The sequence below is a fragment of the Hyaena hyaena genome, unplaced genomic scaffold (genome assembly GCF_003009895.1).
Source record: "Hyaena hyaena isolate Hyena2069 unplaced genomic scaffold, ASM300989v1 scaffold_515, whole genome shotgun sequence".
Lineage (NCBI taxonomy): Eukaryota > Metazoa > Chordata > Mammalia > Carnivora > Hyaenidae > Hyaena > Hyaena hyaena.
In genome coordinates this window covers 476340-498770 of record NW_024081147.1, presented here as the reverse complement: position 1 = coordinate 498770, position 22431 = coordinate 476340, and the positions used below count along the sequence as shown (strand labels likewise).

The 22431-nt window shown below is 42.3% G+C and overlaps 1 protein-coding gene across 5 annotated transcripts in view; it reads left to right on the top strand.

Moving 5' to 3' along the window:
• PTPRM (protein tyrosine phosphatase receptor type M) overlaps positions 1-22431 on the top strand; it is a 782304-nt gene that overhangs the window by 680444 nt on the left and 79429 nt on the right. For all 5 annotated transcript variants that reach the window (XM_039255239.1, XM_039255236.1, XM_039255237.1 and 2 more), the window contains 2 exons: positions 3620-3707; positions 19921-19997. In XM_039255239.1, the coding sequence (XP_039111170.1) occupies positions 3620-3707; positions 19921-19997 (165 nt within the window). The remainder of the gene's footprint in view (positions 1-3619; positions 3708-19920; positions 19998-22431) is intronic.

Genomic DNA, 22431 nt, shown 5'->3' with positions numbered 1-22431 from the left:
CAGAACTATTCCAGAAGGTGGAAGACCTGGTCACAATGTCCATATAATGGAGTCAAGACGCAATGAATAGCACTGGTCACCTCATCATTTTCATGGAGTAGCACTTTTTGTTGTGTTTTGCTTTGCTTTTCAGGAAAAAAAATACATTTTTCCACTTAAAAGGAATTCACATAATTCCTGGATAGGAAGGCGAGGCAGCTGGTGGCAAGAATACCCTCCCATTTCTGCTCTCCTGCGGCTGTTTCCCTGCCATGGTCACATTATCCTACGCGATCAGAAAATTTCCTGTTTGGTAAAAGTAAATGAAGTTTACTTGACATCTTTTATATTCTCTTCTTGTAAACCTTCATTTAGAGACAAGGAGATGTGATCAAGGTGTGGAAAGCGATTGTTGGCCACATATTTGAAACAGGGTTTCATAAACCAACTTGACAATAAACTATTTGTAGAAAGAAAGAAGGAAGGAAGGAAGGAAGGAAGGAAGGAAGGAAGGAAGGAAGGAAGGAAGGAAGGAAGGAAGGAAAGAAAGAAAAAGAAAGAAAGAAAGAAAGAAAGAAAGAAAGAGGAGGGAGGGAAGGAAGGAAGGAAGGAAAAGAAAGAAAGGAAGGAAGAAAGAAAAGGAAAGAAAGAAAAGAAAAGAAAAGAAAAAAAAGACAAGAAAGAAACAGGGCTTCAGAGTCCTTGTCAGGGGAGGTGTGGAACAGAAAGAGCGGTGGATTAAGGGTCAAAAACCATTGAGGCCTGACCTAGGCCTGTGTGTTATGAGCTGGTTATGTTCTTTCCGAATCTCATGTCCCTCAGCTTTAGAGCAGGGAGACGTCCCTCCGTGCCTGACCACTCTCATGAGCTTTGGTTGAGACAGTGGCCTCATTCATCTGCAAGCTGTTAATATGTGCACCAAAGTGCTTGGAAATGGATAACACTCGGGCCCCACCTTAGGAAAACGTGTCCTGAGCCGCATGCCATGATCGAACGCAAGGGGATTGGTTATCATTTCATTGTTGGTTTCTGTTTCCTGGTCACAAGTTACATGAAAACATGAGGTTACAATAACTGGCTTTAAAAGCAAGGGCTATCGGAAGGCCTGTGATTGTCACAAATGCTAAAGAAACAGCTGTGATGGGCCTGCCTTCCCCGCAGGAGAGGATCTTCTTGTCAGAGGGGGAAGGGATGCATGTGGCTTTGCCTCAGGTGACCTAGGAGCATTATCTGTACTAGTTGTACAAGTACCTGTCCACCTGTCCAACAGTACTAATCCACTGTTGATACTCTGTGGGGGGGGAGGGGTGTGTATGTGTGTGTGTCAGACACACACGCACACACATACACGCACACATGCCCTGTGATAATGTTCACCAGAGGCCATGGATTGTCCTGGAAGACTTGTCTTCTTCTTCTTCCTACAAAAAAAACAAAACCTGAAAACTTCTAGATGGGCGGAAAAGGCAGAGGGGACTGAAATTGGCATTTACATCACGACAAACTCAAAGTAGAACTAAACTGTTATGAGGGCAGTCAGATAATAGTTATTACTCAACTGTAAAATAATTGTCATTCATAGAGGAACAAAGACCCTATTCAGAAAAAGAGCATGACTCTAAAAGCCCTAAAGCTATTTTTAAACGCATATTTCATAGCAGAATAGAAGTTACATGTCTGAATAAACCCTTTATCATATGATGGTCCTGTTCCTGAGGGAATTAACTAGTGATTTTCATTGCCAGTATTTCTGTTGACTTAATTTATTAGTAACCTGAAAATGGGTTTACTTGTAATCTGTCCTACGTCATGCAGTATTTACCCTTCAATTAACAATGTGTGGTGTGATTCTGTTAATAGAGCTACAGGCATATAGTACATCTGATCCTCGTCTGCCACCATGTTTTTTCAAAATGATAAATTCAGTGTTAAGGACTATGATGGTAATAAGTTGTCAAGCGTGATTGTGACTAAGGTACCTTAAATTAAGACAGGCAATTTAAAACTGTAATGCTTCTGTTCGCAGTGTTATTTTTTCACTGTTGTGTGTTATAAAATGGGGTTTCTCTGCTTCTTTGTCGCATGGAGGGACTGGTACCAGTGGCTCAGTGCTGGGACAGGGCCCTTCTCCAGCCAGTCTCTGATGGTCACTGAGCTATTTGGTAACAGCAGGATTGGTACACATCAGGAAGAGGCATGGACTTCACAAACTGTACATGGGCAGGTTTCCCAGTATTTGAGCCCCTTGCACACTTAAGCTACATGAGTAAAGCTTTATCTTGAGACCGTCACCAAACACGGCCATCGCTCGTTCACTTAATAGCTAATTGTTGGATTCCTGCCATGAGGCATAAGTTCTGCAGAGACAGCGATGAAACCGTGCAGTCCCTGCCCTCAGGGAGCTTACAGTCTGGTGGCAGAGACAGTAGAATGAGCCGAACACCGTCCACTGCGTGGTCAGGTCTGCACAACATGCCAAGAGGTGAGGCTCCCTCATGGGGCCCGTGAGCGGGTGTGTCTTTTCCACTGCAGCAATACCAGTGCAGTTTAACTGATGAGCCAGAATTGGACCCGTAGAAAGGGATAATAAATAGGTCCCATTGAAGCACAGACTAATCACTAAATATCAGTGGTGGTCGGAAATGGGCAAGATGGCCAAACCCTGGAAGGGAGACAGATGAGGAGCTTCAGTTCTAAAGAGAGAACTTGAAAAGCCACCCTGGGCATGCTTGAGGGTGTGAGTTCCTGACACCACATTCTCTGTCCCTGAAGCATCTCAGAATGGTGCCCTCATTCATCTGCTCTACCTTTATATCTTCTCCCTCCTCCCCCGTCCCCTTTCCCAGTTGGTGCCAAGAAGGAAGTGGAAGAGTGGCTGTGGCAAAGACCAGAAATCAGTTTGACTAACTGCTTCTTGCTTCCATCCTTCTTCTCCTTTCCTCTTTTATACTTGGCTCCACAAGGATAAAAAGAATGTGAGCTGAAGTAGAAATAAAAGTCTCGAACTTTTTTTCACTTGTCAACTGATACCAAAGGACATTTTCATTATAACTTGAACAGAAAAAATATATATCTGACTAATAACATGAAGATTAAAGACCCTGGGCATAATAATGCCAAAGCCTTAAATAAATGGACACCTAAGCTCCATTAAAGAGGAAGAGAAAACTGGCAGAATTTATTACAGGATTTTAGCCTTGAAGGCATGTAGTCATAGCCTACCTACCTTTACAGTTTTAACCAAAAATCACCTTCTTTCAGTTAGCAATTGGAAGAAAAATGACATCTTTGCATCTCTTATGAGAATATTGAGAAATGGTAATATAATTATGACATTGAGGGACAGGTTCATTTTTTTCTGTATTAAATTAATTAAATTAAAGTCCGATGGGGTGAACTTCACCATTGTAATGGTGTGATAAACTGTGAATTCACACTTCAGCCCCTGTCCGTGTTTGTGATTTGGTAAGTAAAGGAAAACAAAAAGTGAACGTTTTTAATTCATTCTCTCATTCCTGGTAACATCCTTTTCCCTTCTTGATCCTTGCTGTACAGTTTTTAAAAACATCCTCCATCATTAAGACCCTGTGTTTACCTCACCAAATTGTAATTCTCCGTGTCACTCTTCTCTTTCTTCCAGAGCTTCTTTGAAGGGCAGTCTGCACCATGGGACTCCGCTAAGAAAGACGAGAACAGAATGAAGAACAGATATGGGAATATCATTGCGTGTAAGTGTTGACAGCCTAATTGTGCTGTAGTATAACTTTCTTTTCGCATCTGCTAAGATTGACCACCAGCCTCACGCAGTGAGAATTTACAGTGCAATTACCGCCTTTGTCCTTCTGGAAAAGCCAGTGTTATGCTCGTATTAAAGAAAGGGAAAACTACCTAAATACCCCCGCTACGTCAATGTGTCTTGCTGTGGGGCTAGTTTTACTTTTAGATTTAAGGTTTGGGTAATGTAGGTAATGTTAAAATGCTGAGGAAGAAAATGCATTTTAGGAGTAAGCATAATGGTCTAATGTTTCCCAGCTGCTACATGAGAATGAATAGAAATAATGATGTGCAACAAGCCTTAATGCACGGAGCTCAGAGTTCTCAGCAAGCATTAACTCATTAATCCTCCAGACACTCAGGTTAGGTAGGTCAGTAATAGCCCCATTTTGAGGACAGGAAACTGAAACTCACAAGTTAAATGATAGTCCCCATATCACAACACTCATTAGCAAAAGAGCGAGGATTCTATCTCAGAAATTCCCAGCTCCTGTGAAGCTGAATGTTGCCAATCCATAATGCCTCGGACGGTGTCTAAATCGAGCCCAACCTCATTAATGTGCCGTAACGATGCTGAGACGCGTGGTGGATTGATGAGCTTCCTTCTCTCAGGGCTGGAGCCATCCGTCCCCTGCAGTAAACTGCTCCAAGTCACACAGGACTGCCCCAACGTACTGACAAGTACTAACAGAATTAATACGGTTTCTGAAGATACATAAATTCAGACAAACAAACAATGTGAGAATAGAGCTGGGGAGCGTGTAGCTCGGGCCTTGCTACTATTGAGAGAACCAGCTGGAAATGTTTGGAAAATCCAGGGAACAATGCATTAGCTTTATTGATTGTGAAAGTATAGTGACATTGTATGTGTCTAAGTTCACATTTCTTAGACGGACAGGAGAGACTGCCCAACAGAAGCTTCTGTGACTATAGAAGTGTTCTGTGTCTATGCTCTGTGGACCACTAGCCACATGCCACGTGAGCACTTGAAATGTGGCTGGTGCCGCTGAGGAACTGAGATTTAAGTTGTATTTAACTTTAATTATCTGGAGTTTAAATAGCGCCCGAGACTGGCGGCTCCCATATTGGACGGTACAGATCTGCAGGGTGCTGTATTGTGAAAAAGGAGGGGGTGGGGTTTACACATAATAGGAACGAACCATCCATGTTCTCCCTCTGGCCACTCATAAGTCCCAACCACTGGTTTTGCAGGTGACAAGCACTAGCTTTGAGTGTTTTGTCTGTCCATGTCCTCCGTGCTTCCTGTGGCCCTGTCATAGTTCTTTTTACGGGGGAGATGCTTCCGATAGATCTAAGGCTTCATTGCCCTTCAGTATATCCAGCCAACACTTATGGAGCCCCAGACACCAGACCCACAGTGAGGATTCCAAGGTGACAGGGATGATGTCCCCGCCCGCAGGACAGGGTGAACCAGGCAGGTGACAAGCGCACTGTGACACCAGTACCCTGTGGTGACACGGCGCTGGGCTGGAGCTGTGGGTTCAGTGATGTCAAGGTTCAGGGAAGAAAAACATTATTTCTTGCCAGAGAGTGGTCATGGGAAGAGTCAGCTGACCAATATAGATCCTTCCAAGTTCCTTCACATTCTCTGGGAGCCGCTAAAGCCTTTCACAGTTCAAAGAATCCAGAGTGCTCGTAATGGCATACAGGGTTCTCTGCAGGAATTCCGTCAACTCTACAACAAGCTCCAATGGGTGGGTCACAGGATAAAATGGGGAGTTCACAGCATGCCCCGGGCCTTCCTCCACGCTAGGTGGAAGGGAGCGTTGGTGAGCCTATGTCCTGCAGTCCCCGCGATATCCCAGATGAGGACAGTGTCGATGAGTGTGGGTATAAGTGCACTCCCGAGAGCCAGCTGGCCTCCGTTCAGTATGACTTTGGGCCTGCTCCTTCCTGATGCAGAGCCTAATACCTGCACTTGGTGGGCACTTGAGGAATATTTTTGAATGATCAATGAAAAAGATAAGAAACGCTAACACTTGTTGAGCACTTCCCGTGTGCTAGCCACCACTCTAAGCACTTCCCTCTGTTAACTCATGTGAACTCCTCCCTGTAATGATACCATGAAACAGGTAATATGATTGTATCTGTTTTACAGGTGAGGCAGTTGAGACACAGTGAAAGGTTAGGTTGATAAGATGTGGAGGCAGGGTTCCAGCCCAAGAATGGCTCTTATAACCAGTGTTCAGTCCATGGTTAGATGGTTGGTCCCCACCAGCTTCCTACCGTTCTTGAAGTTTTCTCCATTAGCATCATGGTCTGCAAGGGCCAGTGTCAGTGACAAGAGGCAGCTTAAGGAGACCTTAGCCCCTCTCCCCGTTGTCTCCCTAGGCCACCCCAAATAAATATACCAACTAAGTAAAAACCGTGTGCCTGCCATTCAAAGGTAGTTCCAAGCTATTCCTCCAGCCCCCAGGCTGACCTCTGCAGCCCCTGTAGAGAAATTCCAGAGCTGCCACTATTAAGGGTCTTCCGAGAAGCTCTTTTTTGACACCTTCATGTCTATTGTGGAGACAAGGTCTCATGGATGTACTAATTGTTAACCTATTATCATTAGTTGTCACCTAGCTCTGGATGGGTGCTGAGGAGAACAGGATGTCAGAGGACATTTAATAATGGGCCAAGTGTGAGAAAGGCAGTAGCCAATGTGACGGTCCGCTCCCTGCCGGGTCTAGAGGACCGCTCGCTGGAGGGCACCGGCCAGCACATTGGAAAATAGGGTGGAAGGGAAACAGAACAAAAGATAAGCATGGCCTAACCTGCCTCCCAACATTATTGAAATAAAAATTTATAGTCTCCTATGAAATAAATACTTACCCAAATCCTGCTTCCATATGCAACTGTATCAGTTGTTTCTTTATAGGCTTGGGGAAGAGTATTACTACCCCCTACTGCACCCTAAGAAATGATACAATTGTTGAAAAGTCAGTTTTATGGATAAAGAAGGCTGTTTCCTAGCACCTAGGCCCTGGGAATGACCACTGACTATGGGGGTTCGGTCAACTATCTTAGAATTTCTCCTTAGTGTTTTTCAGAGAACCATAAGAAGTGTTCTTAATGATCACATTCATTGTTTTATAACATCATTTGCATATAAAATGGTTTTAATTGTGCTTAGAAACTGTTTATTGGCTTTTGCTATCTTAAGTTAAACTTTTCCCTTATTTACACTCTAAATGTGCTGAGCTAGCCCTTTCCAAATATAAACAAATACCCCCTTCACCACACCACAAAAACAACCTTCCCAATTTTCTCAGAGGTTCCCACTCATTATTAACTCTGAGCTTAAGAGACACACTAAATCTCCTGGCTAAGGCAGGGTGGGGGGCTTAGAGCCTGGGGTCGTCTTTTCTGGGGACTGGTAGTTGACGATAAGGAGCCAGAATCTGCAGCCCCTTCTGAGGCTTCCTCCTCCCTTTCTGGGGTCCATTCAACAAAGACATATTGGTCTGCCGTGTGCCAGGCTCTGTGCTGTGCTAAAGGAATTCTTTCAACAGATATCACTGAGTGCTTATTACGTGCCAGGCACTATCCTAGGTATCAGAGAAAGAGCGGGGGACAGAACAAAACTCCTTGCTTGTACAGCACTTGACATTCTTATAGGGGCAACAGAGAAAGTCACTAAGTAAACTAAGTAAAGTATAATATGTATATTAGAAAGTGAGGTGTGTAACAGAGAAAATAGCGCAAGGAGAGGAGATGTGTTAGGGCAGAAGTTGCAGTTTGTAAGTCGTGGTCAAGAAAGGCCTCTGTGAGGGGTTAAGATGTACACCAGGGCCTGAGATAGGTGAGGAAGGGAGCCAGGTGGAGGCAGAGGCCCTGAGTGGGCAGGTGTGCCTTAGTGTGGTGCGGTGCGGTGCTGTGAATGGCAAGGAGGCCCGTGTCACTGGAGTAGGGTGAGGGGGCGCAAGGGGAAAGGTGGAAATGTGAAGAACTGACATTTTCCAGGGAAGGAGCGGGGAGGAGAGACTTAAGTGATTATACAAAGGAATTAAATGAAATAAAGTTAAGGGCCACAAAGAAGAGGGGCGAGATACCGTGAGACTCTGTCATGTGAGGATTGGCTTGTTCAGGTGGTAAGAAAAGGCTTTCTGGAGAATGTGAAATGAAAGGCCACTGAATGAAGGAGTAGAGCAAGGGAATGTTGCAGATAGGGAGTGCATCACATGAACAGATCCTCTCAAGGGGACCCCTGGAGTCTGAGGCACTGAAGGAAGGCCAGGTGGCCAGAGGTAGACAGGGTGAGAGTTGGGGGCAGATCAGTGAGGGGTAGAGGGAAATGGAAGCCAGACCTGCAAGACCTTCTAGGGAAGATTTAGGATTTTAGTGTTTGTTATAAAAGCAAAGGAAAACCTCATCAAAGGGTTTTTTGAGGAGAGGGGTAGGGATTGTGCATCAGATTTGCATTTGGGAAATTTAATCTGACAGCAGAGTAAAAAATGAATTGGAAGGGGACCCTGGTTAAGAGATTTTCTCAGTAGCCAAAGTGAGAAGCAATGATAATGTGGACTAGAAAGAAGAGAAATAGATGGATTCAGGAGAAGTAATTGATCAAATGGAATGGACAGGATGTGGGGTAAGCGACACAGAGGAGTCAGAGATGTTTCTGTTTCTGACTCACAGGAGGATGGATGGATGGATAGATGGACGGACAGCTGGGTGGATAGACAAGTTGGAAGGATGGACCATTGACTCCAATGGGTAACACTGGAAGGGAAGCAGATTTGGCAGAGAACTCAGGGGTAGGCATGATGTTGGCAGTAGCAAGGAAAGAGTATGAATTAAATCTGAGGATCTGGGGATACACTGAGTTGCCTGCAAAATGTTCAAATGAAATGCCCAGTAGGCAGTTATATAGACTGCTCTGACCCAAAGGACAGGTGTCTGGGCCTGAATATAAACTAGTGAATCTTGGCACGTAGAATGGTGGTTGAAACCGCTGGTGTGAGAAGATTATCTGTGGAGCAAGCAGGGAGGGCAACGAGAGCCTACAGCCTGGAGGAGGTTCAGTAATGGGAAATAATGAGGCTGAGGCAATACTGCCTGACATGTACAAAGGAGCATTGTCTCATAGAGAAGACAGGGTATCAGTAGTGTCCTGTTGAAGAATCCATTGCAGTGAAGACTGATGTAGCAACATGAGAATTACTCATGAAATTAGCAAATGGTGCTTTGAATGGAGTGGGCAGGGGGTGAGGAGGCAATGAGTGGGGACGTGACAAGAGGAGCAGCAGCTCCTTGAAGGGGGTCCCTTCTGGGCTTTGGTTCTCATCCTCACTGTGTTACCCACACCCTCTTCCTCCATTTTCCCAGCTCAAGTAGGGTATCTAAGGGGAGAGTGAAACCTTCGACCCCATCTATTCTACCTAATTCTTTTAACAAGTAACCTAATCTTGATACTCATGCTGAAGACCACTCTTCCGGGGTTTTGTTCCACAGCAGTATGCTTCTCTCCAACACATGAGCCTCTCCAGCACAATGGATTCACTTCTGATGAATCCATTACTGTCATGATCCAGTCTAGGAATAAAGGCAGGTGAAGGGAGGATGGTGGGAACAAGGGATTCGTTGGATAAGTATGGGCCGGCATGGAGAGCTTTTGACAATAACATTCAGATGGATGAGAATAAGAGTGAAACCAGTCGACACACCAGGTTTAGGAAAGCAAAGAGAAAAATCTAGAAGAATTGGGCAAAATAAAAGTCAGGGGGGTCCTGCCAGGATGCTGAAGATTAAAGAGGTAGGGTCTCTGACAGAGGGTCTAGATGAAAAGAAACATGGCATGACTAAGTAACACATAAAACCAACAGTAAGAGCAAAGATTAATATGGAGCCACCTACCACTAAACTCAAAGGTTCCCTCTTTGTTTGGTGCTCAGCACTGGTGTGGCCTGAGCATCCAGGTGGTAGGCACAAGTAGGGATACGAGGCTGGCCTACAGGTCATTCAGGGGTAGGGCGCTGAACCCTTCCCATCTGCCACTGGTCGCTCTTGCATCTTGCACCTCGAAACCAGTGCAGCAGCCATCCTTGGCAAGAATGTCACCACCAGAGGAGCAAAGCCATTATTTGCAGAAATCAATTGTAATTAAAATTAATTTTGAGTCTCCTCTCAGAGGGCATATGTTACTTAAATCACTGTGATTCTGATTTACCTTAAATATGTCATCAATATTTAGCAGAAAGAGAGAAGTGGTTGGAGGTGAAATATTATCAGTGACACACTCTACTGCTGCTGCTGTAGTAATATCTAATTACAGACGAGTTACAATTGGAAGGCTATTACCCATATCCTTTGTGTTTAAAATGAAAATGTTAAAATACTTGAAGCTACTCAGAGGTGTTTTGAATATAATGCTATGTGAGAAAAAGGGCATAATCATCCCTTTTTAGGGACTTAGAGTAAAGCATAGAGACCTGCTTTAACTGTCTAGTTACCTCACCTGTAATGTATGAATGCACACATCCATAAATGCATGCATACACACACATAAGTACCCACATGGCATACATGCATATGTACATAAATACACATACATAAATGCATACACACATGTATACATAACCATATGTAAATGGGGAAAAGCACCAGCAGATTATAATTTTTCAGTAGTGAGCAGTGGCTTGTTATGCTTTATACCAGGTCTTTATGTGCCTGTTTCTTACCCAAAAATATGACTTTTACCCTATTTCTTACAGTAAAGGCTTTTTTGAAAGGAATGAGAAGAATAACAGCAAGGCCTTTATGCAGACTTTCTCAAAATGTCAGTTTGCTCCCTTTCATGATGGGCTGACACTGAGTTGTGATTATAATATAAACATTAGTTAGGTTTTGATCATATTCCAACCATTGATGGCTAAATAGACATCTTTTATCCCGCAATTAGAAAAGCAATTCATACACATTCAAGAAAACTTAGACAGAAAAATTAACGTAAAGTTGGGAAAATTACTCAGAACCTCACCCACTAGTTCAAACCCTACTAACAATTTTGTTTGTTTCCTTCATCTCTTTCTGTTCTCTGCCTTGAAGTCATTGGCTTTATTGTTTAAGTAAAAATAAGTTTATTGTTTCATTTCTGATGATAAAGACAGTATAAGCTGTGTACACAAAGTGAAACACAAAACCATCAAGATGAAAATAAATGCCACTCCAAATTTTCCCACCCTGCAGAAATGCCACCCATCCTTCACTTATCCCACCAGGCATATCTGCTCACATATACAATTATTTCACATAAACAGACTCTTACGAGACACGCTGCTTTGTTACCTGCTCTTCTTCACTCCACAATCTGTCACAGAGATCTTTCCAGGTAAGGAAATTAAAGCTATATAATACTTTTAGTGATTGTATCATATTCCATTGTTTTAGACGACTGTTGCTTCACAACCCTTTTGGGAGCTTCCTGGGTGTAATCTGAAACCAGCTCCCATACATAGAGGACAGGGAGAGACCAAAGAAAGAGGCAGGGCACTCTAGGATGGTAGCTGGGAGTTTGAACAAGTAAAGGGAACTTACATACAAGCCTTGTCTTGGACGGCAGCAAGGCAAGTGGGTCCTCGCATCTACCTGCCAAATCTTAAAGGTTTATGAAAAGGCCTTAACTATGTTCAGTCACGTATACTGCACAAGTGTTCTCAACATCATATCACTGTCTCAACACTGTGTCCTTGGAGTAGCCTCTGGGAGCAGGAAAGACAAGCAGAACCCACATTCAAAAGGTAAGGGAGAGATGGGTGAGGAACTTCCAGTGCCCCGGACCAGCTCATGGGACATCCGCTGATCACATCTTTTCAATGATCTTCCCCAACAGAGACCACTGTTGATCAGTTCCCTGTTGATATCCTTGAATGGTTTGAACTAGGTGGGGACAGAATAAATTGTGTTTTAGAAAAGCAGCTCTCAGCATGAATTTCCTAGAGAAGGAAAAGTCTGGAGGCCAGAGTGAAATATTATCAGGTCTTGAATTAAATTATTGGCAATAACGATACAAGTGACAGCTCCCTTTTACTTAGTTCTCACTATATGCCAAACACTTACCAATGCATTCCTCATATTAACTCAGTTTTCACAAAAACTCTCTACGGTAGGCACTCTTTTTATTTCCATTTTACAATGAAAGAAACTAAGACACAGAGAAGCTAAATAACTCATCCAAAGCCACACAACTAGAAAGTGCCAGAATTGGGATTCAAACCCAGGGATTCGGACTCCCAACGCCTGTGATTCTAACTCCCATGCTACGCTGTACAGAAATAAGGATGGAAGAGAAAAGTTAAAATCCCTGATGAACTTTGATGCAAAACTCCTCAAAAAATATTAACAAATCAAATTCAGCAATAGAGTAGAAGGATAAATACATCATAATCAAGTGGGATTTATTCCAAGGCTTCAAAGATGGCTCCATGTCATTGTGACACACCACATTAATGTCATTGTGACACACCACATTAACAAAATGTAGGGTAAAAATCATGTTATCGTCTCAATACATGCGGAAAAAGCATTTGACAAAATTCAACGTCCATTTCTGATTAAAACTTTCAATAAAGTGGGTATAGAAAGACATACCACAGCTTAATAAAGACCAGATATGACAAGCCCACAGCTTACATAATGGTGAAAAACTGAAAGCTTTTCTTCTAAGATCAGGAAAAAGATCACAGAGGCCCACCCACTTTTATTCAACAAATTATTGGCAGTGTTAGCCATGGAAAAAGAAATAAAAATAAAAGGCATCCAAATTGGAAAGGAAAAAGTAAAATTCTCACTATTTGTGGATAACATGATTTCACATATAGAAAACCCTAAAGATTCCACCAAAAAAAAATGTTAAAACTAATAAATGAATACAGTAGATTTGCAGGGTACAAAAGCAATATACAAAAGTCTTTTGCATTTCTTTTTTTTCATGTTTATTTATTTTGAGAGAGCAAGCGAGCAAGGAGGGGAGGTGCAGAGAGAGAGACACAGAATCTGAAGCAGGCTCCAGGCTCTTGAGCAGCCAGCACAGAGCCCCACACAGGGCTCAAGCCCACAAACCATGAGATCATGACCTGAGCCAACGTTGGATGCTTAACTGACTAAGCCACCCAGATGCCCCTTGCATTTCTATACACGAACAGCAAACCACCAGAAAGAGAAATTAAGAAAACAGTCACATTTGCAGTTCCATCAAAAAGATTAAGATACCTAGGAATAAATGTAACCAACGAGAGAAAAGACCTATACTCTAAGGCACTGATGAAAGAAATTGAAGAAGACACAAATAAATGGAAAGAAATTCCATCCTCATGGATTGGAAGAATTATTATTGTTAAAATGTCCATACTACCCAAGGCCATCTATAGATTCAATGCAATTCCTATCAAAATTCCAATGGCATTTTTTTTTTACAGAAATAGAACAAACAATTCTAAGATTTGTATGGGACCACAGAAGACCTTGCACAGCCAAAGCAGTCTTGAGAAAGAAAAAGCTAGAGGCATCACACTCCCTGATTTCAAACTATATTACAAAGCTACAGTAATCAAAAGAGTATGGTATTGACATAAAAACAGACATATAGATCAATAGAATAGAATAGGGATCCCAGAAATAAGCCCATATGTATATGGTCAATGAATTTACAACAAAACATGCAAGTATATACAATGGGAAAAGGAGAGTCTCGTTAATAAGTGGTGTTTATATTTGTTCACTTGGCAACCATATGCCAAAGAATGAAACTAGGCTACTATGTTACACTAGATATAAAAGTTAACTCAAAATAAATTAAAGACTTGAATGTGATACCTGAAACTATAAAACTCCTGGAAGAAAATGTAGGTGGTAAGCTCCTTGACAGTGGTCTTGGTGATGATTTTTAGATCTGACTCTGAAAGCAATGCCAACAAAAGCAGAAAAATAAGCAAATGGCTCTACTATCAGAAAAAAAAATCTTCTGCACAGCAAAGGAAACCATCAACAGAATGAAAAGGCAGCCTACTGAATGGGAGAAAATATGTGCAAATCATATATCCAATAAGGGGTTAATATCCAAAACATGCAAATAACTCTTATAACCCAACAGCAAAACAAACATACAATCCAATTTAAAAATGGACAGCAGATCTGAATAAACATTTTTTCTACAGAAGACATACAGATGGCCAGCAAGCACATGAAAAACGTTCAGCGTCACTAGTCATCAGAGAAATGCAAATCAAAACAACAATAAAATATCACCCCACACCTGTGAGAATGGCTGTTATCTTGCAAGTGTTGGCAAGCATATGAGAAAAGGGGACCCTCATGCCGTGTTGGTGGGAATATAAATTGGTATAGCCACGATGGAAACATTATGGAGCAAGCCTCAAAAAATTAAAAGTAGAACTACCATATGACCTAGAAATCCCACTACTAGATATTTATCTAAAGAAAGCAAAAAACACTAGGGACGCCTGGGTGGCTCACTTTGTTAAGTGTACAACTTCAGCTCAGGTCATGATCTCGCAGTTTATGAGTTCCAGTCCCGCATAGGGCTCTGTGCTGACATCTCAGAGCCTAGATCCTGCTTTGGATTCTGTGTCTCCCTCTGTCTCTGCCCCTCCCCTGCTCACACTCTGTGTCTCTCTCTCAAAAATAAACATTAAAAAAAAAAAAACACTAATTTGAAAACATATATGCACTCCTATGTTTGTTGCAGCATTATTTACAATGGCGAAGATACAGAAACAACCTAAGTATCCATCATGGATTAATAGATAATGATGATGTGAGATAGACAGATAGATAGATAATGGAATACTATTCAACCATAAAGGAATGAAATCTTGCCATTTGTGACATGGGTGAAACTAAAGGATATTATTCTATGTGAAACAAGTGATACAATGAAAAACAGATATTTAGTGATTTCACTTATATCTGGAGTCTAAAAATCAACCAAAGCAAAACAAAGCAAAAATTGACCCATAAATACAGAGAACAAATTCTTAGTCTCCAGAGAGGAAGAAGGGGGGGGAAGGACAAAATAGGTGAATGGGATTAAGAGATATAGTCTTCAAGATATAAAATTAGTAAGACATGGGAATAAAAGATACAGCATAGGGAATATAGCCAGTAATATTATGATGAGAGATGGTAACTAGACTTAATATGGCAAGCATTTTGTAATGTTTATAAATATTGAATCACTATATTGTACACCTGAAACTAATACAATATTGGGGTTGTTAGAAGGAAGGGGTAGTGGGGAGGTGAAATGGGCTAAGAAGGTCAAGTGGTACAACTTGGTTCAACTATCAGGTATGCAAGGCCTGAGAGTGTAATGTAATCACAATGATTATCAGTCAGCAATATCTTAGTACATACATGAAAGTCGCCGAAAGAGTAAATCCTACAGTGTCCATCACAATAAATTTTTAAAAAAAGTGTAACTTCATATGGTGTCAAATGTTAACTAGACTTATTGTGGTTATTGTTTTACAAGATATACAAATATCAAATCATTCTGTTGTACACCTGAAATTAATATGTCATATGTCAATTACACCTTGATTTAGGAAAATATTTTTTAAATACAGAGACAAGTTGCTGAATAGATGCCAGGGGCTAAGTTGAAGGAGCTGTTTCAGCATATTCATCCAATTTTCAGACCTTTTTCCCTGTTTTCCCTTAAACACTAGTTCAGGTTCATCTTTCCCAAAGATTACCTGCTTCGAGTGTGCAGTTTTCCCCTGCTCTGCTGACCTCCAAACAAGCATCCTGGGCTCTTTGTGGTTTGAACTGCTAAGCATCAAGGAAGTCACTTTTATTCACATAAGAGGGGGACTTCGTTTTTGATGGAAACTGTCCTATGGTCCACGCACTTGGATATGTCCTTCTTACTTGGTCTTCCCAACAATCCTGTGAAGGTAGCCCATCGTCAACCTCTTCTTACAGATAAAGAACCACAGTAAGATTCAGAATTTGTCTAGGTTCGTGCTTCAGGGGGGTAGGACAGCCAGTATTCAAATCAGGGTCTCTGGGCCCCCTGAGCTAAATACTACACAATATCAACATGAAATGGCTTTGGAGTAACCAAGGAAAAAGTACCCATACCCGGAGAGAAACAAGGATGGTAGTTTATAACTCTAAAGCTCAGGTCTTTTCAACCTTATTAGACTCTGTCTCCGGGAAATACCAAGTCCTTATAGTCTTGACCCCTTGGCTTTCATAAATAATTGACCTATTGTCAGCCACAAATCCATTGGATTTTTCGAACTTTTATACTCGAACAGGTGAATTCTCCAAACTTCTTCCTTTCAACCCAAATGATAGCTTCTGATACTGATAAAGACCCACTCCCAGCTGGTCAGCCTCCAAAACAAAGTGGAGGGGATGGGGCTCAACCAGTGGGCAGTGGGCATCTCTTGATGCCTTGCCCAAGAGCCTCCCATATTTGTCACATGCTGGAAATGTCCTATAGGCATTTCCTCATTGATATTTGATACCATTTTACCTCAAGAGTACCTGAGGACAAGGAATTGAGTTTTCCTAAAAGAATGTTTGCCGTATGATAGTCTTCTTAATTGGCTTGTGGTTCAAGGTGAATGAGATTTCAAGAAAAGATGGCAGTGAACTTCCATGGTCTGACTTGTTTGCCCCCCAACAGTCTATATTTATGGTTTTCATAGCCCACTAAGAGTTCGATCTGAAAGAGGATGCCTGAGAATCCCCGTCTCTGTCACCTAGGCATGTTCAGATATCCAGCAGGAGTTTAGGGAAGGCTCTCCTGACTGGAGCGACAGATCAACTTACTTCTTTTGCCTTCACTTTCATTGACTCAGGTAGTGAGACCTTTTTTCTCATTTTATTGCTGCTGTTGAGGAAAGGTGCTGTTGAGGAAAGGTACCGGAAGGCAGAGGATTACCCTGATCAGGCTGACCCAGTACAGCGAAGAGGGTAATCATGCCACTACCAGCCTCGTCTGGCAGGCGGAATTCATGTTCTTTTGTTCTTCTCCAGAGCCGACTCCTTCATCTGAGAAATTAAGCCCATCTCCACTGTTAAAATATCTCTCCCCCTGCCTTAAGATACACTGACTTATCAGTACTTGCACTTTTTATCGCCGAAAGAAAAAATAGCTCCTAAACTTCATTTCAGTAATTCTTAAACCATCTCCTGAGCACACATTAATAATGTCTGACAGTTGTCCTCTGGTGGCAAGCTCTCGAGTCACTGCCACCCCCTTTATTTCATCCAGGAAAGGGAAGAAGCAAGGGAACTCCCACGGTTCTCCAAGACTGCAAGTCCATGAGTGCTCTTCCCACCTTGGAAGGTGCTGTTTCTCAGGACATCCTGGCTTAGAGTGGAACTTGGGACGTATTCAACAAGGGAGGGGTGGAGAAAGTGGACTCTCCCTTTTTTAAAAATTGTGGTAAAATACACATAACGTGAAGCTTACCACATAAGCATTTCTAAATGTCTGGTTCAGTGGTATTAAGTTCATGATCACTGTTAGGCAACCGTCACCACCCATTGCCAGAAGTTTTTCATCTTCCCAAACTGCAAATCTTTACCTACTCAACCCTAACTTCCTATTCCCCACCTCTCCGCACTCCCTGGAGACCACTGTTCTTTCTGTCTCTGTGAATTTGACTACTCTAATATAAGTGGAATCATGGAGTATTTACCCTTTTGTGTTGAACTTATTTCACATAGCATAATGCCCTCAAAGTGGACTCTTACATTTTTTTTAATGTTTATTTATTTTTGAGAGAAAGACAGCGTGAGCAGGGGAGGGGCAGAGAGAGAGGGAGACACAGAATCCGAAGCAGGCTCCAGGCTCTGAGCTGTCAGCACAGAGCCTGACGCGGGGCTCAAACTCACAAATCGTGAACTCATGACCTGAGCCAAAGTTGGACACATAACCGACTGAGCCACCCAGGCGCCCCTGGACTCTTTTAGTTTTAAATAATGAAATATAGGTACAGGACAGGGCATAAAGCATCCAAATACAGTTTAATAGGTGGTTGTAAAGGAAACATTCTGGACCGTTCTACCAATCCAGACAGCCCCAGTGAGCCTCACCTGACCACAACTTACCCCTTCTTCCACTGCGACAGTGACTATCGAGACACGATATTCATTAGTGGGGTGAAGAGTTACATGCATCATGCTCGCTCACTTGTGTTAGGACCACTGAATGTGGTCGTGCATTGCAGACAGTGCTGTGGAGAGAGGCCCTGGGGCTCGGCACTGTGGCCTCCATGAAAGGGGCTCATAGGGATATTCAGAGTGGAAACTATGTGTTCTCTGATTCCAAGAGGTCATAATCTAGTAGAATCAACTTTAGAATAAAGAAAGGATACTCCCATGCATAGAAAGATAAATAAAAACAATCTCAGTCTGCCTAGGAAATATGCTGTACATATATCTTGTGGGTTTCCCCATCAGGAGAAGAGTAGAGCGACTAAATCTGGAAAAACAGCGACCAGGTTAAAAAAAAAAAAAAAAAAAAAAAAGATTGAGTGGGGAGGGAGGTAGCCAACTGAACAGTAGGAGATGATGGGGAAACTCTTGATTTCAAAGGCTCTGTTTATGGGAGATGAGAGTACAGTCTTATCAGAGATTGAAGTCCTCATGTAGAACATGCCAAAACAATTTAAGAGGCCCAAGGGTGATAAATCACAGGGAATGGGCGGCATTCATCCTGAGGTTCTAAGAGAAATAAAGTGTGAAAGAGGGCCGATTCTGACAAGGAGGCACAATAGATCCTAAGACAGTGCTGCTTCGGAAGATTGGGAGGCTCTAATGTGATGCCTGCCTTTAAAAAAAAAAAAAAAAAAAACTGCCCAGGGAAAGTCAAGGAGTACAGGGAGGCAGACCTAATCTCCCTTCAGAGGAGCTGCCTTAAAGCCTGATGTGTGTAGAATAGCCATGATTCAGGACTACTGGAGCATCTTTCATTCGGGAGGCTCAAATGGCTTTACTGCCAGAATTACTTACTGCCCTGCCTGCTCTGCAGTAGCTGTGTGTGTGTGCACCGGCTCTCCTAATATAAAAGCCAGGACAATCCACACATACCCAGCACCCCAGTGACTCCCCTCCCCCATGCCACCTGCAGAAATATGGATAGGGGACCCCTGGTTTAAGCAAAATGTACTCTGAGAAACTAGATCGTAGAGTAGGTCACCATGAGGAAAACTTGGACTGCATGTGGGTCTGTTCCTAGGTGGTTATCATCTGTGGGGCCACCAGCTGTACAGCTCGTGAGCAGTCTGCATGTCTGTTACACAGCACATGACAATGGCAACAACTGATATCTGTCCATTGCTTGCTATATACCAGTATTTTTCTGATTTTCTTTTCTATTTTATTTTAATGCTCACATTGATCCCGTGAGGCAGGCCCTGTTAATTCCCATTCTACAGATAAGAGAACTAAACCACAGGAAGAACTAGTAACTTGTCCCAAATCACAAGTGTGGGGATTCTAACCCACATGCCTGACTCTGGATCTCACACACATGGTACAGAGAACGGCCTAGGGAATTCAGGGACAACATGTCCGCACCACCCAGCGGGCTGGACCGTGGTTTATAACCATCATTTGTCAAGGTGGGTGTCATAGGCAGCCTTCAAAATCTCAGGGTTAGTATGTGATTTAGTGAACTTGCTACACATTCAATCCAAGAAATAATTCTGTTGTGATTCATAGGACTCGACGTAGAAGTTTCAAACCTCTGCCAACGCTTCACGTCTGTAAATGAGCAAAGAATAACTTCATGACATTTGCTGTAAAATGCAAATAATTATAAATCCTTCCTAGTTTTAAGAGCAAATTAGGAAGTGTAGTAGGTGTGTAGTATTTAATTCTTTGTTTATCTGTAAGGCAGCGTGGATGTGAATGATCTCTATGTAATGTGCTTACATTCTGAGGCTCTAAGCAGCCCAACAGATTGCTTTAAATTCATTGTTCTCTTGGGGCACCTGGGTCGGCTAAGCATCCAGCTTTGGCTCAGGTTATGACCTCACAGTTTGTGAGTTCGAGCCCTCCTGCTTCAGATTCTGTGTCTCCCTCTCTCTTTGCCCCTCCCCTGCTCATGCTCTGTCTCTTTGACTCTCAAAAATAAACAAAACGTTTTTTAAAAATTATTGTTTTCCTTTTCCTTTGCAGATGACCATTCACGGGTGAGGCTGCAGACCATAGAAGGAGATACCAACTCCGACTACATCAATGGAAACTATATCGATGTATGTATTTTGAAACTGTCAGTAAACCCAGCTGTTCTGCCACGTTCCACATCGTGTGTCTGCTGTGGTGTTGGTGGGCACTCGTTGCTCCAATTCCAGAAGCAAACGCATGAACGTTATCTCATAGCCCGCAGAACTTTATGGTGAAGAAACGGCCACTCCTTTTCTCACGTCGGCCTATTGGCTGCTGAACTCCTCTGTAGCATTCTGTGCCTTCCGTGCTGCTGAGGACCAAGGAAATATTATTTCCATGTTTTTGTCAACAACTTAGATTATTTGACACTTAAAAACAATCTGTTTACATATTAATAAGATAAAACTCTCTTAATTCCTAATTTGATGATTTGCAATCTCTCGTCATTACTGCACTTTTCAGTTGCCTTCAAAGTAGTCTGCAGCTGTTAACCAGGACATCTCATGCACACAAGACATGTCATTAAATATGTAGGCTGTTTAATTATTGAAGACTGCTCCTTTGTTCATTCTGCATCATGTTAACTTAATGTCTTACATTAGGATAAATTCCTGAAGAGACTGCATGTTTTCAGTTGAAAGAATGAATGAAATCAAAAGTGGCCTGAAAATGAAGGGAAAGTCACTGTTGCCTTCAAGGCTCAGGTTCACGTTAAACAAACCTTCGCTCCCTTGCAGTTCCCAAAGACCACTGCTTGGCCACCACCTTGTCTTCTAGTCCATCAATACTTCCATGGACAGGCTTTACTCATATATAGAGGTTCTTTCATTCTCTTGGTTGAGTATAATTCAGATGCTACTAAAAGCACTAGCATCACAATCTCTAAGAGTCCTCTAAAATATAACCATAAGAATGTTGTTTTTAGTACTGCTGGGAAAGATTTGATACTTTGGTTATGGATCTGAGGGTGGGGCCCACAGGATGACTATTTGAAGAGTAATTCATATCCCATTCCTCAAATGGAGCCCTCTACTCCGCTACATTGGATGATGGTCCAAAACATCCCCAGCCCAAGTTAGATGGTTTTTTTCTATTAAAGCAGAGTTCCTTCCTAAAGTACATTGCACTTATTCCTTTATCCAGCAGATGTTTAGTGAGTACTTTGTAAGAGAATTCAGAGGGGTCCAAGACCTGTTGCCTTCTCCCCAAGACTTCACAGTTTAGAAGCTGAAGTAAGACATGTCTTCTCTAGAACATTCCCTCCCTTGGGGAGATTCCAAGAGTCTCCTGTCCATGCTCCGGTCCCAGCTCTTAGAGCCCCTGAGGGGTTCTTGAGCACAGAGACAGTATCCTGCGCATCTTTGTATCCCCTGCACCCGGCACAGCCCAAAACTCTCTAAGCACTTAATAAGTGTTGGATGAATCACTGCCTGAAGGAGTAAACTTAATCAGATCAGGTTTTGTGGTAGAAGTGATTTTAACTAAGCTTTAAAGAATGGGCAGGTAGAGATACAGAGGAGGGGAGACATAGAAGTAATGAAAATACCAGATTAATTAGTTTTAATTTTAACAGAGAAGAGAGTCAACATTCAGGGCCCTTTTATTCACTTAGTCAATGAGATTTTATTGAGCCACATATTATATTATACATCAGTTACTGTTGTACATATTAGAGTTTTAACTGAACAATTCAGACCAGAAACAAAAACAATGGACTGAGAAATGGCTACTATGTATAGCAACACAGGTCATTCATGGACTGTATGGATTATTTCCGTTACACAGAAGAGTTTTGCCAATCTCCGAGCACCTTGCTAGGACTGACATATGGAGCCGTACATCAGACAGGGTCTTGCTTTGTGGAACTTATCAGCTGGCCAAAAATCAATGATTATCCAAATAACCCTATTTGCTATCTGTCAAGAGTCTATACCCACAGTAGGTCAGTTGTATAAAGGAATGTGTTTGCTTTTGCTGTTCATTATCAATGACTTGTTTTAAAAGAAAAAAAATCTACCAGATACGCATTTAAATGGTCTGAGAAATCCATATTTCCTCTCCAAGTTTCTCCTGTTTCCCATCTGGCTTCGGGCACAGTATCTTGGGTAATCTTGGGGGACAGAAATGGAAAATATTAAGGTCCATGGCGATATTATGTTACCTGTGTGTAATTTTCTCTAAATTGGTTTTATCTTCCCCAGATATTGATCCTAGGGTGTTCTTTGTTCCCTTCTTGATTTGGTCTCAATTTTCATCTTTTCCCCTCCTCACAGAGTCGTGATAAAAGGAAGGGGCCTTGAAGAACCTCTTCAGATTTCTGGCCCTTGCCCCAGCAGCGTGTCACAGGCATTAGCAGTGTTTAAGAACGATGTTCAGTATTAATATCGATGTAGCTGCCTAGACTGGTAGCACAGAATGTGTGTTAAGGCCTTGGCACATTGCCAATAACATCCTGAACACAAATGAAATCCTGTTGCACATTGCCAGCCTGTTTGCAATCTAATAAAAGTCGTGGTCATG